This window comes from Antedon mediterranea, chromosome 5, assembly GCF_964355755.1.
Source record: "Antedon mediterranea chromosome 5, ecAntMedi1.1, whole genome shotgun sequence".
Lineage (NCBI taxonomy): Eukaryota > Metazoa > Echinodermata > Crinoidea > Comatulida > Antedonidae > Antedon > Antedon mediterranea.
The window spans coordinates 8060452-8082753 of NC_092674.1; the positions used below are offsets into that span (position 1 = coordinate 8060452).

At 32.6% G+C, this 22302-nt stretch overlaps 1 protein-coding gene across 1 annotated transcript; it reads left to right on the forward strand.

Moving 5' to 3' along the window:
- The first annotated feature begins 803 nt into the window (after window positions 1-803).
- On the forward strand, window positions 804-20543 carry LOC140049660 (uncharacterized). The gene is made up of 33 exons (XM_072094609.1): window positions 804-1095; window positions 1206-1454; window positions 1668-1800; window positions 2725-2825; window positions 3202-3342; window positions 3591-3902; window positions 4295-4402; window positions 8144-8530; window positions 8665-8913; window positions 9132-9266; window positions 9444-9584; window positions 10027-10152; window positions 10499-10639; window positions 10914-11216; window positions 11893-11960; window positions 12169-12409; window positions 12983-13282; window positions 13445-13523; window positions 13617-13935; window positions 14192-14294; window positions 14480-14556; window positions 14895-14931; window positions 15015-15112; window positions 15299-15421; window positions 15614-15780; window positions 16081-16216; window positions 16682-16819; window positions 16967-17051; window positions 17319-17386; window positions 17979-18233; window positions 18523-18671; window positions 19498-19633; window positions 19785-20543. Exons 1-33 carry the CDS (start codon window positions 915-917, stop codon window positions 19842-19844), a joined length of 5346 nt encoding a protein of 1781 aa, XP_071950710.1. The 5' UTR covers window positions 804-914; the 3' UTR covers window positions 19845-20543.
- The last annotated feature ends 1759 nt before the right edge of the window (window positions 20544-22302 follow it).

Here is a 22302-nt window from a genome sequence, read left to right on the forward strand (position 1 = left end):
TTCGTGAATTAAAACTTTAACATCATCATGAAGAATACTCAACCAAACTGAACATAGATTCATGAAAGATCAACTAACAAATATGCCACTTACATATTCACTTTTTACTCAGGCAAAACAACAGTAGTCATTTTGATATCTAATTGGCCTTTATGTTAAAAGTCAAGTTTCTATCCTACAAAATTTATTTTAGTGCATGATTGTAAATCCAGTTTTATACTCCATTTTCCCGTGTTTAAGTCTACTATCATAATCATAATAATTGGGCTCACAATGTAATTGACACAGAGTGACACAAGTCAAGCATTGATTTTTTTATAATGGTAATCTTTTCCGGGTTATTTATTCATCAATATTCTACCTTATACTCGCGAACGACACTGACTACTTGAAAATCATGTCTTTCGTAAACTATTTGTCAAATGTTCTTCATCTGGTTTTAGTAATTCTCAGTGTGAGTTGTCTAATAGAGTCTTCAGGTACGTTAAAGAGTAAGAAGTAATCTATTTCTTTCTATTTGTTTGTTTTTATCAGGAGTGGATTCAGACAGCAAGTGACAATATAAACTAAAATGGACTGGTAAAGTAAACACTTAAGGAAGTAACCTACTTTAAAATAAAATGTGACAAATTATTAATCAGATGCATTTATTTCTTCCTGCTCCTCTCTCTTTATGAATTAGATAATTGCAAATAAATTACTTCTATTCTGCAGATCCATTGGATATAACATGTTTTTCTGGCACACCACTGACGACGTCTAGTAATGGTTGGTTTCGAGGATACGCAATTCAAGACGACAAAGATATCAGGAATATATCAGTTGGAATATTATACAAGAATATTGATGGGAAAGATAACGTGACTTGGGATGATACGGATGATGTTATCGACAATGCCATAAAAAATAAAGTTATGCCAGATGGTAAAATATTTCGTACAAGTAGCAGAATTACATACAGAGTACACAGATCCCACACTTTTCTAGGTGTTGCTGGCTTAAGCGCTCAAACTGATAGAGTTGGTGTATTTTCATTTGAAGCAAATAAAAATGGAGTAGTCACAAATTCAGCAATTGTACTGACATCCGCTTCTGGTGAGTAAAGCAAATATATCCATCATGATCTATATACATTTCATTCATTTGTGTTCATTGTAAGATGTTGACACACACGTAAAGCTTATTATTTATTTCAAATATAATAGCCAACATTGCAATGGAGTATAGAACAATAACGGTCGGTATTGGAGAATCTGTCACTATCAATCTCAGTAAAGGTGCTGATCTTAACGATTTACATTGGAGACATAATTACGGTGAAGACATACACAATCTGAGCGGTAATACGTCTGCTGTGGTTGAAAACATACGAAGAAAAGATGATGGAGTATATGAATGTTATATAGGTGATAGCCCGGATGGTAACCATGGTATCATGAGACTTATTGTTAGAGGTAGGCCAACGTAAAGTAGATGTATAAAATGCATTCTGATGCAAATCAGATTATAAATATTTGCATTATTTTATGTTATAATGTAATGTAAAGATATTAATAAAGAGCATATTTATTCGTATACTAGGCCAAATGTGATCTTTATAAAGTAAAAAAATAAATGAAATAGCTCCCTTTATTGCAAATTATGTTTAACAAATTTGTTTCGTTTAGCTTGTCCGTCTCCAAAATGGAATCCTCCAGACTGTGAAATGGACTGTCCCGTATGTTATAATGGCGGAGTATGTGACGATAGGACGGGTGTCTGCATTTGTCCAGCAGGATTTAAAGGCGATGCTTGTCAAAATGGTAATACAGTTACTATATTGTACATAGAATGTGATTTACGTTGGTAAAGTATCTGAATATTTTAATAGTTGAAATAGAATATTACTGATTGATGAATTATGTAAAGGAAATTGCCCTAATATTGAATAATAGGTTTTGTGACTGAAGTTTTTGAAGTGTTTTCGTATTTTAAAAATAAATGTTGAAATACAATATAGCTTGTTTTAATGAAAAGATTTTAAATTTGTAATTGAGAAAAACATGAAATAATCTAGCCTTTCTTTTTGAAAAGATTGCGGAAATAACAATTGGGGTCGTGACTGCAACGTTGTGTGTAAATCTGGTGGGAATTGCACAGGAAGTCTATTATGTCCGCCTGATCCAGTAGGTTGTGCATGTATCAATGGTTTTGGAGGAAGCGATTGTAATACAGGTTAGATTTTAATTAGGCCTTATCTTTATATTTGTATGCCAAAGATTAAAAGAACAATAGAAAGATTGTTTATTTTCAGGTAAAAAATACATTTTTTTAATATTTTGTTGTGTTTAGTCGTAAAACTGGATTTTTACTTCAATTGAAAATAGCGATCAACATCAAGATGTGGAGTCAGCTTTGTAATGTTCTTTTAGTTGCATTTCATTTTAAAATATATGAATATTCATCATTATAACTATTTTGATTATTATGTTGCGCATGGTTGGTGCGTCGCATCATTTCGATTTTGTATAGGAACTTGTTTGTTTCGTACGCCATTTAATGGGATCAAAGAAACCTCTACAGATGATTCAACTACCAAACAAGATATAAGTTCTCATAAAAATGTCATCATTTAGGAGCAGGACGAATTAATTATTAATTCTAAATCTAGCTTCATTTATTATTACTATTACAAATATCTACGTTGTCATGTCTTTAAGTATGTGAGGGTGGATACTATGGTGGTGATTGTCGGCAAAAATGTAATTGTGAGAATTGTACTCAAGAAACAGGATGTACTTCCGGGTCAACGTGTTTGTCTGGTTACACTGGTGACATGTGTCTAGGTAATATGACTCATCAACTTGAAAATAAAGCTCAGTGAGCTACCATGAATAAACATGCTATACGTAACACCTCTCTAGCTTTTATGTCTGACCCAATGGCAAACTCGCAAGTTGTCTGGTAAGGTCATCAAACGTTCTACACAACTTTCCACAACAAGTGGTATTTGAAGTTTCAACAACCAGAATTGCTTACTTCGCTGAATTGAGTAATTTGCTGCTAAATTCTTCTATTAACCTATTCCCATGCAAACAACGTAAACAAACAGCCAGACGTTATGAATTATTTTGTTATTACTATTAATTAGTTTGTTTACATTTAAACAGTTATTTACCTTACTTTAAATTTTTAACATAATTATATCATTTGTTTGGAAAGAACCTGTGTCATGCCTATCCGGATTTTTTGGCCTTTTGTGTAACTACCCATGTCACTGCAAAGACTCTGAAGATTGTAATCGAGATGGAAGTTGCGATAATGGATGTCATGATGCCTGGGCTGGACCAAACTGCAGCATAGGTAATAACACACATATGTTATACAGAATAATTATACTTTACATTTCGTGGTATTTTCTGAATGAATCAATGAATAATGGAAACTAAAGTAAAGAAAGTAAAGAGAAAGACGAGTAGGAAACTAATGGAAAGGAACGAGAACAAGATGAAGTCACATGACCATTCTGAATATACGGTAAAATATCTATGTATTAAGGTATGTCTTAGTTTCAAGTATAAGACAGTTATGTTATGTGTTTCAATATTTAGCATTACCATACCGCACTGAAACGCCAACTGTTATAAACCAGACAGCAACTACTGTAACGTTTGACGTCACTTGGATTCCTGGTGAAGACTATGGAACAGGAACAATTACAAAACGGAAGCTTTCATACAAATCATCGGAGATGGATTCATTTATATCAATAACTGAACCAGATATTGATTTATTTATTGTTATTGATTTTCTCACCCCAAATACAAAATATCAATTCTACTCTCAATTTTCGAGGATGGTTGGTGGTATTGAGGTAGATGGACCGAGAAGTACAATTGGAATAACAAACACCCTTTGTTCAGGTAAGTTATACAATTGCAAAAATATATGCTAATTAACGTAACAAATGAACTCTAGCTTAAGTAAAGTCACAGTAGGATATTGAAGGAATCATTGGGTTAGTAGAGAAAATATTTAGAAAGTTTGATGGCCTTCAAATAATGTATATATACTCTGAAAAAGACTAATATAATATGGCTACCAAAATACAGGCTAGGCTAGATTAACTTGATATTTGTTTTATTTAAAAAACGTGTAGTATTGAAGTAATTAAAGAAAAATTCGGTGACAGAGCGATGTGTGTAATCAAGGCTTAAATTATTTAGGTTTAATATGCATTAGTGATAAAAAACATAATTTTGAAAAATTATAGGTCCCCTTGTTATTTTTTGCTATCTTATTTTTTTATTTTAAGCATGCGTGATTAAGGTACGAGAACGTCTCAATAAAAAGAATCTGAACCTTAAACATTTTACTAAACCTTCTCCACAATACATAAATTCAAGTTTGAAGAATTCAAGAAGTAAAAAACTAAAAAGAAACCGACCTGTTTGATCTACCAAAAATCAAGCACCTGGTAGTATAAACTAGACAGTTTTCAATCGCTATAAACTATCGACTGGAATCTATGTTGGAAAAACAAAGTTAAGAGTATGTTGCACATAAAAAGAGTGGCTTTCTTTAATTTTAAGTTGCTACATAAAATTTTACCAACTAGGTGTAAGCTAAAATTATGGAATTTGTCAAACAGTAATTATTGTGAATATTGTAATGAGGAGGTTGAAAATGAAAAGCATATGTTATTTACATGCAAAGAAGTAAAACATTGCTGGGTAAAATGTTGCGCTATGCTGAAAACATGTTTTGCATTTACTCAGGAAGTTACATGGGTGAAAATTTTACTTGGAAAATATGATGTCAAAATTAATGAAATATTTTCCATTTTAACTTTCTGTGTTTATAAAAATAAAGTCAAACACAGACTAGGACTTGTTAAAAAATGTCCATGGTTAATGTTCACTGCGGAGTTAGAAGATATAATCAATTGTGAGTTTTTAATAAATAAAGAAAAGGCAAAAAAAATGTGGTCAGATATGGACCGTAACAATTTAGCAAGGTATAAAATTAACGTTTATAAAATTGATATTTAGGTAAAGTAAAATATAACTTGCCTGAAAGAGATAAAAAGAGTTATAAAATTAAGAATTCTGTGGTAAATTATACGTACATTGTTAAGGATTGAAAAACGTGTAAAGAGTGTATAACATAGAGGAATTTTTTTGTACTGAAAGTTAGTTAATGTCAATTATATTGTATTGTATCATTACATTACTCATGTGCTCAATGTACTCATTGTAAACTAACATTTTATTGATGAAGAAATAAAAGTGGGTCGATCCTACATAAGACAAAAAAAAAGTAAAAAACTAAAAAGAAACCGACCTGTTTGATCTACCAAAAATCAAGCACCTGGTAGTATAAACTAGACAGTTTTCAATCGCTATAAACTATAAAACACAAATCAATATGTTCATAATTTCGACGATAGATAAATAAGTTAATTTTTCGCCATTTTGACGTAATAGATGTGGCCAATAAACTTGGGTGGTACACAAACGTATAAAGCATATGAAACAAAAATGGCAGCTTTTACAAACAACATGATTAGAATGGAGATCAATCTAAAAATGTATTGTATTATTAAACTTTTTTTTTTAAACTGTTAATGAAGATGACCTAACCTAAAAGAATATTATTACCACAAAGAATACGCAAACTTTCAATATCTAGGGATCACCTACAAACAGCATTAACGACACCATTTACAGCAATTCGAGTGTACGATTATAGATTTAAATAGGACTTCCAATCTTTTGGTGTTTGCATTCGATTCTATTTTTTTCGAGTGCAGGTAAATATATTGTTTAATCCGCATGACAATTTCAAGCGATAATATATTATTTGAGTACCACCCTGTTTTTTAAACCAAACATTCCCCTGTCAGTAGGTTATTTAGGTCAATAAATGGAAATTTTACGTCATAATAATTAAAGTAATATAATATAATATATGTACTTGCACTGATGAAGGGCTAGTGTTGCCCGGAAGCTCTGCTAATTTTTCTGGCTGTTTTAATTTATCGTTTTGATGTAGCTTTTCACTTTTTTTGTATCTCCATTGAGATCCAGCCATATACGCAAACAGCGATGGGCACAAAAATGGCGCCATCTTTTGCAAATTTATTTATGGGACAATTTGAGGCAAATTTTCTGTCACTCCAACCTAATAAACCACTTGTTTGATTTAGATACATTGACGACATCTTCATGATCTGGACCCATGGTGAAGATAATTTGGAATCTTTTCTTCTCAATATTAATTCAGCCCACCCAACTATCAAATTTACAACTACCAAATCCACTAGTAGCGTCGATTTTTTTGACCTTATAGTGACCATAGAAAATGGTACACTCAAAACTGACCTATTCCGTAAACCCACGGATAAAAATATGTACCTGCTCCCTAGCAGTTTTCATCCCCGACACTGTACTAAAAACATACCGTACAGTCAATCATTACGTATCAGACGCATCTGTTCTTCAGATTTAGATTTTCAGAATCGTACCGAAAAACTAACCGGACATCTCCGGAATAGAAATTACAAGAAGGAATACATCGAAACTGCTATAAAAAAAATCAAAAGATATTCCTCGATGTCAAACACTGACGTACAAACCACGTCAGCCAAAAAATTCGACCAGAGTGCCATTGGTCACAACTATTACCCAGGTTGCCTCCATTACGGGCTATTATTGAGAAACATATGCCCATTCTACAGTCCACAGAACGTCTCAGGACAGTGCATTTCGTAGGCCTCTCAACCTTCGTGATATATTAGTCAGATCTAAATTTAAGAGTGAAATTAACTCTCATGACAGCCAAAATTTGGGCAGTCACCTTTGCGGCAAATCTTGTTCATTGGTTGATTCTACTGAAAAATTTAAGAGTAACCAAACTGGCCGCATTTTTCGGATAAGGCAATCAATTAATTGTCTAACCAAAAACGTCATTTATCTCATATACTGTAATATTTGTGGCAAACAGGACGTCGGAGAAACAAAAAAACACTCTCCGTATGATGAGAATGACACAACACAGATCAGCTATCAAAACATTAAAGCTTGATCAACCTGTAGCTGAACATTTTAATTCAGCTGGTCACTCGATTGCAAATTTCAGAGTTATTGAAATATATATATATATATATATATATATAAACTAATCCGGAAATAACAGTTTTTGATATGGTAAACATTGTTAAACAAATAACCTACAATGTACTTTATAATGAAAATAAAACCAAAAAAAAGCGAATTAATAATCAACATATGTCCCCTGTGGTGTAGATACTATTCTTAACAGTCTTACAGAGTTATTATGCTCCAATTGAGGATTGGTACAAATATTAGAAATCAACAATTACATCAATTTAATTCACGCTAAATAATACCCTCTTGGTTGCAGTTAATTGTTCAATTTCAACTGAATCATTTTTTGTATTTATAAATTAAATCTTTCGGATCGTCATCAGGGATAATAAACTAGCTGAACAATTTTTACTAAAAGCCAATTTAAAAATTTGTATCATTTTGATATCTAAGCTGTTTTGTGTTAAACGTTTCTACCCTATGAATTGCATTGACTGGGTGCGTATCTACACATCCAGTTTTATACACTATATTCTTCAAGTTTACGCGTTTTTTTAATTGTGTGGCCATTGTGACACAAGATAAATAACGGTTCTTTATATAATCGTAGTCATGATAAAACACACCAGTCTTTTCCGGGTTATTTCATTTTACCTTCTCGTGAACGACACTGACTGTACTTGAAAATCATGACTTTCGTTAACTATTTGTCAAACATTCTTCATCTAGTTTTAGTAATTATCAGTGTGAGTTGTCGAGTAGAGTCTTCAGGGATGTTAAACATTATACTTAGAATCTAACTTACTGTTGTACAGTAATCTATTTCAAGCCTGTGACTTTGTTTAGGTTTATTGTTTTATCAGGGGTGGATTCATACAAATAGAGTGACGATAAGCTAAAGTGAACATACACAAAGGGTGTAGCCTATTTTCAAATGAAATCATTAATAAGATGCATTTATTTGCTCTTGCTCCTATCTTTTCATATGTTTAACTGAAGTTTGCTTGAAAGTTGATAACTGCAAAAGACTTAATTATATTTGTCTATTTTTAAAGCTCCACTGGATATAACAGTATTTACTAACACACCCCTGACGACATCTAATAGGCTTAATGATGGGTTTGCTGGATACGCACTTCAAGACGACAAAGACATTAGAGATTTATCAGTTGGAATATTATACAAGAATATCGATGGGAAAGATAACTTGACTTGGGCTGATACAAGGCCCGTCAGTGGTAGGTTACGTCGGACGATAGATATGCCAGACGGTAAAATATTTGACACAGGTAGCAGCATTGTATACCGATTATTCGACTCACACACGTATCTAGGTGTTAAGAACTTTCAAAATCTGAATGAGAGAATTGGTGTCTTCTCATTTGAAGCAAAGAAAAATAAAGTAGTAACAACTTCAGCAATTGTTTTGACATCCGCTTCTGGTTAGTATATTTCCTCATAATATCTTTAATTCTATATATATTATTTATTGTAGAATTACAGAACTACGTTAAACGAGTAAAGCGTAAATTTAAACTAGATTTGTTGTACAATTATTACGTTTATTATTTTACAGCTAATATTGTAATGGAGTATAGAACCATAACGGTCGGTATTGGAGAGTCTGTCACTATCAATCTCAGTAAAGGTAGTGATCTCAACGACTTACGTTGGAGACATAATTACGGTGAAGAAATATACATTCTGAGAGGTAATACGTCTGCTGTGATTGAAAACATACGAAGACAATATGATGGCGTATATGAATGCTATACAAGTGATAGTCCTGATGGTAACCATGGTATCATGAGACTTATTGTTAGAGGTAGGCCAACGTATATTAATACTAATTTAAATTAAACAATATATAGTAATATACCATATTGATATAATTATAAATATAAAAATAATGATAGAATAATAAATAGGCCTAACTTCACTTTTTCCTATAGTAATAATAAGAATATATTTATTCTTATAGGCCATTGTAGGCTAAATATGAATATTAATTATTTAAAAATTTACTTCATCTATTTCTATTAGCTTGTCCCTCGCCAAAATGGAATCCTCCAGATTGTGAAATGGACTGTCCCATGTGTTATAATGGCGGAGTATGTGACGATAGGACGGGTGTCTGCATTTGTCCAGCAGGATTTAAAGGCGATGCTTGTCAAAATGGTAATACAGTTACTATATTGTACATAGAATGTGATTTACGTTGGTAAAGTCGCAAAATATTTTGATAATTGAAATAGAATATTACTGATAGACAAAATATGTAAAATATATATTAAAAATTATATTAAATTTGTATTTGAGAAAAACATAAAACAAAACTATTATTTTTTATAATAGGTTGTGGAAATAACAACTGGGGTCGTGACTGCCTTACTGTGTGTTCTAGTGAGGGAAATTGCAGAGGAGATCTTTTATGTCCACCTGATCCAGTAGGTTGTGCATGCCAAAATGGTTTTGGAGGAAGAGATTGTAATACAGGTTAGATTTTAATTAGGCCTTATCTTTATATTTGTATGGCAAAGATTAAAAGAACAACAGTAAGATTGTTACATACATTTTGTATTTTCGTAATATTTTGGTAATATTTTGCTGTGTTTAGTCGTAAAATTATTTTTACTTCAATCAAAAATAGCGATCAAAATCAAGGTGTGGAGTCAGTTTTGTAATGTTCCTTTAATTGCATATCATTTTAAAATATATTCATATCATTATGTTGCGCATGGTTCGATTTTGTATAGGAACTTTTGTGTTTCGTACGTCATTTAATGGTATCAAAGAAACCTCTTAAGATGTTTCGACTACCAAACAAGACATAATTTCTCATAAAAGTGTCATCATTTAAGAGCAGGACGAAATAATTATGAATTCTGAATCTAGCTCATTTATTATTACTATTACAAATATCTACCATGTCTTTAAGTGTGCGAGGATGGATACTATGGTGGTGATTGTCGGCAAAAATGTAACTGTGAGAATTGTACTCAAAATACAGGATGTACTTCCGGTTCAACGTGTTTTTCTGGTTACACTGGTGACATGTGTCTAGGTAATGACTCATCAACATGAAAATAAAGCTCAGTGAGTTAACATGAATAAACATGTTATACGTACCACCTCTCTCAGCTAGCTATTATGTACGACCCAATGGCAAACTAGAAAATTGTCTAGTAAGGTTATCAAACATTCTACACAACTTTCCACAACAAGTGGCATTTGAAGTTTCAATAACCAGAATTGCTTACTTCGCTGAATAATTTGCTGCTAAATTATATTCTATTAACCTATAGGCCAACGTTAAATTAGTTTGGAGTTGTTTTTTTTCTTTTACATTAAACAATTATTTCCCTTACTTTATATTGCTAACATAATAATTGTTTTCGTTGTTTGGAAAGAACCTGAGTCATGCGTATCCGGATATTTTGGTGTTTTGTGTAACTACCAATGTCACTGCCAAGACTCTGAAGATTGTAATCGAGATGGAAGTTGCGATAATGGGTGTCATGATGCCTGGGCTGGACCAAAGTGCAGCATAGGTAAGAACGCATGTTATACAGAATAATTATACTTTACATTTCGTGGTGTTTACTGAATGAATGAATAATGGAAACTAAAGTAAAGAAAGTAAAGAGAAAGACGAGTAGGAAACCAGAAAAGAAGACGGACGTGTATGAAGCTAATGGAAAGAGATGATGACGAGAATGAGATAAAGTCACATGACCATTGTGAATATACGGTAAAATATCTATGTAAATATGTATGTTTTAGTTTGAAATATAAGAAAGTTATTTTATGTTTTTCAATATCTAGCATTACCATACCGCACTGAACCGCCAAGTGCTATAAACCAAACAGCAACTACTTTAACGTTTGACGTCACTTGGATTCCTAGTGAAGATTATGGAACAGGAACAATTACAAAGCGGAAGCTTTCATACAAATCATCGCAAACGGAATCATCAATAGATGGACCAGATAATTTATTTATTGTTATTGATAATCTCATCCCAAATACGAAATATCAATTCTACTCTCAATTTTCGAGGATGGTTGGTGGTATTGAGGTAGATGGACCAAAAAGTGCACTTGGAACAACAAACACCATCTGTTCAAGTAAGTTATAAAATTGCAATAAAATTATATTTTAGACAATTTTTTCTATTGGATGTGATAACCTTACATTATAAATAGTATTAATATAAATATGAACTATAGTAGCAGTAGCAGCAGTAGTAGCAGCAGTAGTAGCAGCAGCCGTAGTAGTAACAGTAGTAGCAGCAGCAGTAGTAGCAGCAGCAGTAGTAGCAGCAGTAGTAGCAGCAGCAGTAGTAACAGTAGTAGCAGTAGAAGTAGCAGCAGCGGCAGCAGCAGTAGTAGCAGCAGTAGTAGTAACAGTAGTAGCAGTAGAAGTAGCAGCAGCGGCAGCAGCAGTAGTATAAGAGCGGCAGTGGAAGTAGCAGTAACATAAGTATTATAATTTATTTTGAGCGTATTGTAATTTATATTTTTTTTAACCGATTTGAAAAAAATTTAAGAACCGTACTAAGACTCTTACTTTCTTAAAGATACTACTACTACCGTGGTTTATAGGAATTAAATATTATTTATTTTAAACAAAAACTTAATATAGTATATATTTAGTAAAGTTTAGAGGATGCATTATATAAACTTTATTAAAGGCTACATTCATGTAAAAAAATAATTATGTCTTTTTTTTTATGTTTGAAAGACTTGAATATTGTTGCTTAATACTGTTCATTTTAATACTAATATATTTAATAAAACATAGAACCGTTGGAAGAACCCGTGCTAGAATTGAAAGTTAATGAAGAAAACCACGTTATCTTAAAATTAAAGGTAAGTATATTCATATTAGATTGTCTGTCATATGTCAATCAATTTATGTTTATTTATATTTCCTGTAAACGTAATATGTACGTGAAAAGTTTTTCACTATGGGCCAAAATAGTTTACATCGTCAGTTCTGACGGTTGGCTACGAACCCTTCTTATCTGCTTATTATTCTTCCAAGCAAGCTTAATTTAAATCTTTGTTACATTTTCAGCCTGTTTCTAGTGATTATGATCGAATCCAGTGTAACTATATTCTTCGATATCAATTGCAGTACTCGGAGATTGATGGAAATTTAACAGATGTAGTTAATACAACAAGTAGTTCTCAATTAGAAGTAGAATTATCAGGATTATCAAGTTGTACTGCTTATGTCATAAACGCTCGAGTAGTTAATAATATGGAGATTGCTGGTAATTGGGGAGACGATATGGTGGTACAGACAGCGCCCTCATGTATGTGAAATTAGTAAATTGTTCTTATAACCCTTAGGATGGGCTAAAATGTAACCGTAAAGTACGTTACACATATATGTGACGTTTCAATGGCATTCGGGGAAGAAAATATGTCAATATTATACCTAGAAAATACCTTAGCTAATGACACAAAAATTAACCAAGATAAGCAGCAGACAGTCTTGTTATTGTTTGAAATTAATTGGGAAATTAATCGGGAGTTTTGAAATTAATTGTAGATATGATACGTCATTTGTGCCAAAATAGTGTTTAGGAATATTAAGACTAGCAGAAACTAAAGAAAACAAGGCCAACAGCCATAAGTCGCGTGCTAAAACGCATAGTGATACCGGACTGACAGACAGACCGACAGACCGACCGACCGACATAGTGTACTATAGAGTCGCGTCCACGCGACAAAAAAACATTACATGACCGAGTTTCATTTAACAAGAGACACGTTGGCCATCTCAAATCTATTATTTTTTATCTAAAAACTGATATCAGGAGTAGTAGTTTTGTTCTACATTATGTAAATGTATTATTTTCAATACTTCTGATTTACTATTATAGTGCCATCAGTAGAAAGTAATTCATTTGTAAATGAAACATATTTGCTTATTAAGTGGAAAGCTTCTACATGTGACATCCCAGATTATCAGGTGACCTACCATTATGAACTGTCAGGTGGAATATTTCAGCAAGGAAATACTACAGAAACTGAAGTTGTTTTTGACGAAGGAATTGAATCCTGTATAGAATATACATTCACGGTCTTGGCGTCTTATTCAAACGTTAATGGGACATCTAACACAACGAAATTTATGTCTGGGACAAATTGTTATACATCAGATGACTCAAACTCAAACTTGGGTTCGTGATAATTTTGTTTTTATTATTTTAATAATAATATTTTGGTTATTAATTTGGCTTAACTGTTAATCTAACAGCACTTGCTTGACACTTTACAAGACAAGATAGACATCGAGACAACATGCAAAGTAGTTTTTTATAAACATTCTTTTTTCTTTTCAGGTTACATAATAGTTTTGGCATGTGGTTCGTTGATTGCAATATTTATCGCAGTTGCTATCATCTTTATGATATTTAGACGGTAAAGTAACACTTCTATGCAGTCATATTAAACAATTTAAAATAAAAATTATTTAGTAACGGTTTTCATGCACTTGTTTTCCATTATATTTAGACGAACTATTTCGAAAAAGGAAAGCAGTTCTACTAGTCAACAAGACGTATGTGCATTAGTCCTAGAAACAGACTATCAAACCCTGTCTAAAAAATATGAACAGAATGAATATGAAGGTGTTCAGGAAAATGTTGAGAATTCTGCTGATGAACCCATCTACACAGATCCCGACCTTGTATTGCAACACAAACTTGGACCTGTGTATAACAATACAGAATTAGATAATGAAGAATACACACCGATTGAGTTATCTAAGGTACATGACTATGTGAGGAAGCGCCAATTAAACGTTGAAAATGGGTTTGAGAAAGAATTTAAGGTACGCTACAATATAATGAAACTCATTATATAAAGATAGTTTAAAATTGTTGTTACTAGCAACTAACGAAAGAATTTTTACGGAAGTTATCTGTATAATTCAAGCAAGAATCTCTTGCTTACAGATTTATGTTTGAACCAATTGAACCATACAGTGCTATTTTAGTTTCAATTGATCTGTGTCTCAACCAGTATGACAACTACGTAGTTCTATCACATGATTCATTGTAAATTTAATGTTGGAATATCATTTTTAGGTATCCCAACAGGAACTTGATGACAGCAAGTCGTTCTATCCTTGCAAAGTTGCCGAATCTTCGAACAATATAAAGAAAAATCAAAATCCTAATGTCATTCCTTGTAAGTTCTTATTTAGTGTTGTTTCACTTAGCAGCAGAAGCTCATCTAAACAAGAAATACTGTTCATGTTTTGTTTTTGTTTTCTATAAATTTCGAAATATGATATGAAAGGTGTTCATTAAGATATTAAGTCGTGAGGTAATAAAGAAATCATTAATGATTAAAACTAAATTACTTTATTTCAGATGACAATTCTCGAGTAGTTCTTGATCTGGTTGATGAGGTTCCCGGATCTGATTATATAAATGCTTCGTACGTAGATGTAAGTTGCTTATGTGTTTTCTGAGAAGACATTATTGGCAATAAAAAACCTAACTTTATTGTACAATGGCCTAAAAACTCGGGATTTGGGTAAACTATATCTCTGTGTTTACAAAACATATCCGAACCCGTATCCGCTTTCTATTTTATGTATTACGCAATGTTTTTGTACAAAATCTCATCTCAATATTTAGGAACATTTACAATATGTATTTCTATAATATTATGGTACAGCATCTTATGCTAGGTATGTAAATTATCATTCCGATCTATCGGATCAAATTTGGAAGAAGTACATAGTAGTACCGTATAATAATAATAATCATATTTCTTTTATAGGGATGCTATGTACCACGTGAATTTATTGCATGTCAAGGTAAAACATACATATTTCAGTTACGTGGTAAAGGTCCGAAATACATAACATCTAATTAATGTTATCCTTTACGGTTATTATAGGTCCTACATTTGACTCCATCAACGAGATGTGGAGAATGATATGGAAGGAGAAGTCTATGATTGTTGTCATGGTTACAAACCTTAAAGAAGGAAACAAGGCAGGTTATATATTTTCCCGGTTTTTGGAGTAATATACTATAAATATATTGGAGTTATATGTACGGTACCCAACCTGTTTTCAAAATAAGATTGAAATAAACTGTGTAGTTCAGTAAACTCGATTATAATATTTCCTTTTTAAATGATTAAATGTATTAATATATTTCAAAACTGTATAATTATAGCAACAGTGCGAAAAGTATTGGCCAGACTTAAGCTATTCTAAAGAATTTGGAAAGCTTCTTGTTAGGAACGCCGAAGAAACCGATTACGGGTACTATGTGTTTCGTAAACTTGAAGTTCAAAAGGTAAAGTAACAACAAATACATAGTAGTTATAGTTATGGCAAGCCATTTGTGCCATAAAGTGTTTTCCTTTTACGTTTGTTAAAGACAAAAAACTACAATAATTGATTGGAAATTATCATCAACTAATAATTGTGTGTAGGCCCTAGAACTAATATATTATTATTATTATTAATATTAACTTTTGCTGAAAAGGTTGGAGAAAACGATACGATACATAATGTGTATCAATATCATTTTACTGAATGGCCAGACAAGAGTGTTCCCAGTACAGTACCACACCTGATAGATTTCATCAAGAAGTTTAGAAAAACTCAACTGAGTTATGGTACAGAGAGTGGGCCAGTCATCGTACACTGCAGGTAGGCAAATTTATTAGTTTATGGTGTATATAAAAAGAGTAATACGTACAAACGTACCTGGAGAGGGTAAATGTTTTTAATGGTTTTCAGATTCAACACACCTTTTCCAAATTTAAATTTGATGTATTCGAAGATGGTCAATTATTTAGCACAAGTGCACTAGATGTTAGTTATGGTTGGTTACATCTTAGCATGCAAAGAAAACCTTATATTTATAATTTATTAATGCTATATACTTATATCGATAACTTACTGGAAAATACAATAAAGTAAATAATAACTGTCTGCAATGTTTCATAGTTCAGGAGCCGGTAGAAGTGGAACCATGATAGCTATAGCAGCCATGTTGGATATGTCAGATAAAGAAGGGAAAGTAGATGTGTTCAACTTTGTACGAAGCATGAGACAGAAACGTATCCAAACGGTTCAAACAAAGGTTGTACAGTACATTACATTGTATTATTTTTATTCTTTAAACATTTCTTTTTAAAATTAATTAAATGCAAATTGAAATATTTTTTTTCACTCAGAATTGTTTGTATATCTTATTTTGTTTTTCAAATTTGCATCGTGTGTTTCTCTCGGAGTCTTCCCAATTTTCCTGTTATCTTTACCATATTGAATCTTCTTTCACAGTCTAAATAGTCTATTTATACAGTACTTGCACTATTGGTAATACAAAAAGTTCTCAGTTTTACATATACTCCGGTTTCCATTTCATTATTTCTCACACACAAAGTCAAACAGTCTTTACATGACAGTAATTTAGGTATTAGATATTACAAGCAATTATAGATTGTGTGTGGATTTATGGATAACAAAAGATTTAAAATTTATACATATTCATACAATTCCGGATTCCTTTTTCTTAGTCTTTACTAAGTTTACTTTCGTATTATAGGAGCAGTATACATTTATCTATGCAGTTCTACTAGAAGAGTGGTTCTGTGGACAGACTGTCATTCCCGTTGGTGACATACAAAAAGTAATACAAAAACAAAAATTAAAAACTTCTTCAGATTTTGAATATCAACTAAAGGTAATGATAATGTACTTTCAATTATTTATATTGTAAACTATAACACATGTCAATCCAGCATTTTGATTATGAGGATAAAGATGATTTGCGAATAAGTTATAACAAAATGACTCATTTATTGGATACACAATTGTTTTTTACTTGCAGACTTTGAACAGTTTGTTTCCACTGGATGGTCTTACGTCACAATCAAGTCGACCAGATGGAAACAAATGCCAAAATGTTTTGTTCTGTAAGTTGGATAGATCTATGTTTTTGGAAAGAAGATGCTAAGAATAACAATGTCAGAATAACAATGTCATAATAACAAGGTCATAATAACAAGGCCATATACATGGCTGCAGTTCGCGTGCATAATTTAGTGTTTACCAACCAACCGACCGACCAACCAACCGACCGATATAGTGAGATGTAGAGTAAAAACAGTAAATAGAATGTAATTAAGAAACAATTTCGTTGGAGGTGACGTAATGTCTAATGAATTATGTTCATTTTTTAGTAACTAAGGGATGCTACAGTTCAGAAGTTGAAAGTGATGGTGATTACGTTAACGCTTCGTTTATTGAGGTAAGTATATGACCAAACGACAGAGATGGCAGATAGTGTGGATAGTTAGATGCGATGATTCATTGTTATCATTGGAACGATCTTGCTATATTAAATAGGAAATACAGATGTGTGATGCATCAAACAATTTGATTAGGATCAAATGTTTATGTACATTATTCTTTGCTGCAATTTGTTTCTTATCGACTTGCACTGTAAACGCGTCAATATTCCTACTAGAAAAACACTTTTTATTACGCTTCTAAAACGGAAGGGATGGGTACTGCAATTGTTACTAGTTAACACTGTAAACGCGTCAATGATTTAATTAACAAACTTATTATGCTTCTTCTAAGGAAAAGGATACGACTTTTTTTACTGCTACTACTGTGTTTCGTCTGCTTAACGCGTCAGTACTACAAAGTGACGTAAATGAATACGTTTATGTTAAGGAAAATGATACGATTTTCTGCGTACGTCCAAATGCGTTTCTCTTACAGTAGTCATAGGTTGCGGTAACAATATGCCAGTATGCCAAAATATCACAATATACTTTATTTAATTTAAATTTAGGTTTTTAATAGTTATGCTTCGTACACAATCTATTTCTTAGCATTCTAAAGAGGATCATGCATATATCGTTACGCGGACCCCATTGGCTGATGACACTAGTGTCGATTTCTGGCGTTTGATATTTGACTATAAATCTGACGTCATTGTACAACTAAATGAGATGGAAGATCTGACGAATGCAGTGTACCTCCCAAATAAGATCAACCAAAAACAGACAGTTGGTGAATTTACAGTCACAATCAAGTCAACGCATCAGTATGAAATTTTGACCAAGAAAAAAATCAATCTAGAAAAGGTTGTTTATTATTATTTTGTGTTTAACAACAATTTAAAATGGTAGATTCTTCCCTAGTTGGTTCCTAGGCCAATTTACGAGCGGTAACGGTAAGCGGAAAACCACGTAGCTTGTCCCACAAAAAAATCTGTATCTATCCTGAGCGGAACGTTGTGTGTAAATGGTCATAAGGAATAACATAGATTCTATGTTTTTCTTACCGTTACCGCTCGTGTCTGTAGACTGGCCTTTAGGAGGGATGAGGTCCAATATATACACCGAATGTACTATTTATATTATTTTCTTCCAGGATAATACAAAACAACGACTTGTTCTGTATGAGGTTAACCAATGGCCAAAAAACGAAACTGTTCCAGAAGTTGATTCTTTTGTTAAATTCGTTATGACAATAATGCAGCGATCAGATGTCACATCATCACCAATCACTGTTCATTGCAGGTAGGTATAATAAATAGGAATATCAATACTAGTATCTGAAACGAGGCTGGTTGTTGGTTAATAGGTTGGTTAGGTAATTTGGAAACTTTATTTTCTAGTTCCAGTTTTTTAAAGTCCAGACTAAGCTAATGGACTGTATTGGAGCTGTGTGTGTTTTTTAGAAAGAAAGACCGTGGGCCACAACAAGTTTGTATTGATCCAAAGGCAATTTACTGAAAAAATGAGAATAGAAATTTCAATAGATACAAAAAAATAATCAAAAAGCTAAATCTACACGATATAGTAACCAGAAAGAAATAGCAATAGCTGTGTTATTATAATGCATACATGGTGAGTAAAAACAAACTAACGTGAAATAGTAATGATGTTGATTATGTTGATTGGTCAGTTAATTTAGACATGCGCCGCTATATAGTAATGAAAGATTTTGGTTGGTTAGTTAGTTTAGACGTAGGCATGCAACAATAAGCAAAGCGCCTTTCTTCGTGTTATTACTATTCTCAGACAATATACAGTAACTCTATATTGAAGTTTGTTTTAACTATATATATATATATATATATATAGAGGTAACTTTATTCCAAAAAATGTAACAAAACCACGCACTGTGGATTTACAAAATCTGATACGTTCTTATATGCATGCATCCTACAACAACAAAAAATATAAAATAATGTAAAAATAAAGATTCAAAATAACAAAAGCCACTTATTTCTGTTACTGGCAATCTCACGCAAATTAATTAGGTCGTTAAAATGTTAAAATGTTGTTTTAACTGCAATATTTTTAAGAAAGGAAAACTTAAAATATATATATCTTTGTTCAGAGACGGTGTTGGTAGATCTGGATTATTCTGCCTAGTTTATTCAGTGATCCAGAAAATGCGAGAAAACAAGGTGGTGGATGTATTCCAAACACTTAAAGCACTGAGGTCAGCATCACCTACTATTGTGGACTCCGAGGTGAGTTTCTTGTTATTTTGTCTGGGATAGGGTTGTGTGCTTTTAACGTTCATTCTTTTTTCTTACCATGTGTGTATGTTATATCCTCATTATTATTTCAAAAATGAGTGTGTAAAAATTACCGTTTAAATGTTTGTTTTGTATGTTGTAGGTCCAGTACAATTTTTGCTACGATGCAGCACTGTGTTATCTGAAAAAATACGAGGAATAAATGAAGTACAGACATAAAATAAATGTAAATAAAATTGCTATTCAAAGCGATGGAGCGTTTTTAATGTTAAATTGAATTAATTATTTAAAAACCGAACTAAAATAAATGTACAGTATTATGTAGAGAGCCACCGATGGCCAAAATTAAAAACTTTTTCCGACGGCAATTTAACGTCAGAAAAAACATACTTAATACTCGAATCTGGAATCTAGTTACGAAATTAAAAGAGCTGGTAGGCCTAAATAAATCGACAACGTAAAAATAAACTCTAGCTTAAGGAAGGTTTAAGTAACTAGGCTCTTGCTTGTAGAGCTCAGATGTTTCAAAATCGTATATCAGAAATACTGAGAAGAATTGCGTAGAACTAAATGTTTTCAGTTACTGTATATAGATTGAAAGAATAATTGGGTTAGTAAAGTATATCAAGGTTTACTTAAGCTTAAGGAAGGTTTAAATCACTAGGCTCTGGAAGTGATTTGTAGAACTTAGATGTTTCAAAGTAGTATATTGGAAATACTTAGAAGAATTGCGTAGAACAAAATGTTTTGAAGAAATCATTGGGTTAGTAAAGAATAAAAAGATTTAGATTTAAAAAGTATGATGTTCTTCAAATAATGTAATAATAACAGCGTCTACAGTAGGCTAGATTATTGATGGTTGTTTTAATTTTTAAAATCGTTGATATAGCCATGTGTATAATAGGCAATAATAAATATTTTTTAACATTATAGCTCCTACAGACAGTTATTCTTTTACTATCTTGATGTTTTATTTTGCACATGCGTGATTAAGATAAAAGAACATCTCAATCAAGTAGGTCTACCCTGCAGTACCGTTTTGATTACGATCAATCGGGAAATTACCTCACGACGTTATATAAACAGTTACCGTTACATTATACGTCACTATATTGTGGCGCAACGTTACTAGTTGTAACGTAATTTATTAAAACAGCTAAACACCAAACTAAGTTATTACACGGTTACTATTCAATAGAGCACATACAAATCACAGGTGACAGAAACTTACATTAAGCATTGTCTACACTATCAAACTATAGTATGATGTGCCCAAATGTGGTGGTGATATGCCCAAATGTGGTGGTGACTGATCATCATGTCCATGTATGGAATAACATTTGTTTTTCAAACTAGTTTGATAGTGTAGAAATAGAGCTTAAAATCTAAAATAAACTAGTAATTTATCTATGTCAGTCACTAACCTTATGTACAAATTCCTTGATCTTGCAACCCATAATATTATTCCACAAAGTAATCCATGGTGCGTAAATTCATTCCCGTAATAATCCAAGGCATTTTATATCTCCATTGTGTATAAAAAGGCATAAGAAAGAACAACTTCTTTAACGGCGAAATAGCAACGGCATGATACATTCCATTGAGATACACATTGACGTAACGTACTTAAGTGTTGATAATTCCTATATCTCGCAAGCAAGAAGAACGACTATTCCACAACTATGCGACGACAGTTTAAAACATTTCTTACGTCAATAAATTCCCATAATAATTAAAAACATTTTATATCAATCTTCATTATTGTGTTTGAGACAGAGAAACAACTACTTCTTTAACGGAGAAAATTCAACGCCCGCTCACATACCATTGAACAACACACACCGACTTACGTAACGTATTTAAATACTGCTGGAACACAACAAAGGCATATTAAAAAACAAGAGGGTAAATCATGCCACAGCCGTTATAAAATATTCCGCTCGTCAATAGGCAACATTCCCGTAATTTCCATCAAAAACACGTCTTTACCGGAGGAAATTCAACGCACCGACGAAACGTATTTCAAATCACTAATCGCTTAAAGCTTGGTTCCCACTAGAACGTAACGCAAGGACGTAAACGCAACGCAAGCGTTTTAACCAATGACAAGCGAAGTTATAGACAGTTAGCAATCACAAGCGAATAAGCCGCGTGGTTCCCAATATACTAGAACGCAACGCAGCGACGTATCGACGCAAAGTGATGTATTGAGTAATCACAAGTGGGAACCGACAACACAACAGTGCTGCAAAAATCGCAGGTTTGATTTCACGCAGGCGAAGGAAAACACAATAATTGGAAGGGCATTTTCTTACGTTGCGTAGGTTGCGTAAAGCTTGGTTCCCACTAGAACGTAACGCAAGGACGTAAACGCAATGCAAGCGTTTTAACCAATGACAAGCGAAGTTATAGACAGTTAGCAATCACAAGCGAATAAGCCATCGCTTGTGATTGGTCAATTCACTTGCGTTGCGTTACGTCCTTGTGTTGCGTCGCTAGTGGGAACCACGCTTTACTATGAACAAAAATCCTTATGTGCATTTTCCTCATACATTTTACATACGGTTGTCACGGTAAAAAGCACCTACAGTATAAGGCTACTTATTTTGGAAAGTTTTTCCAGTTCCGTTCGTTGAAATTTGAAATAAAACTGTTCAATT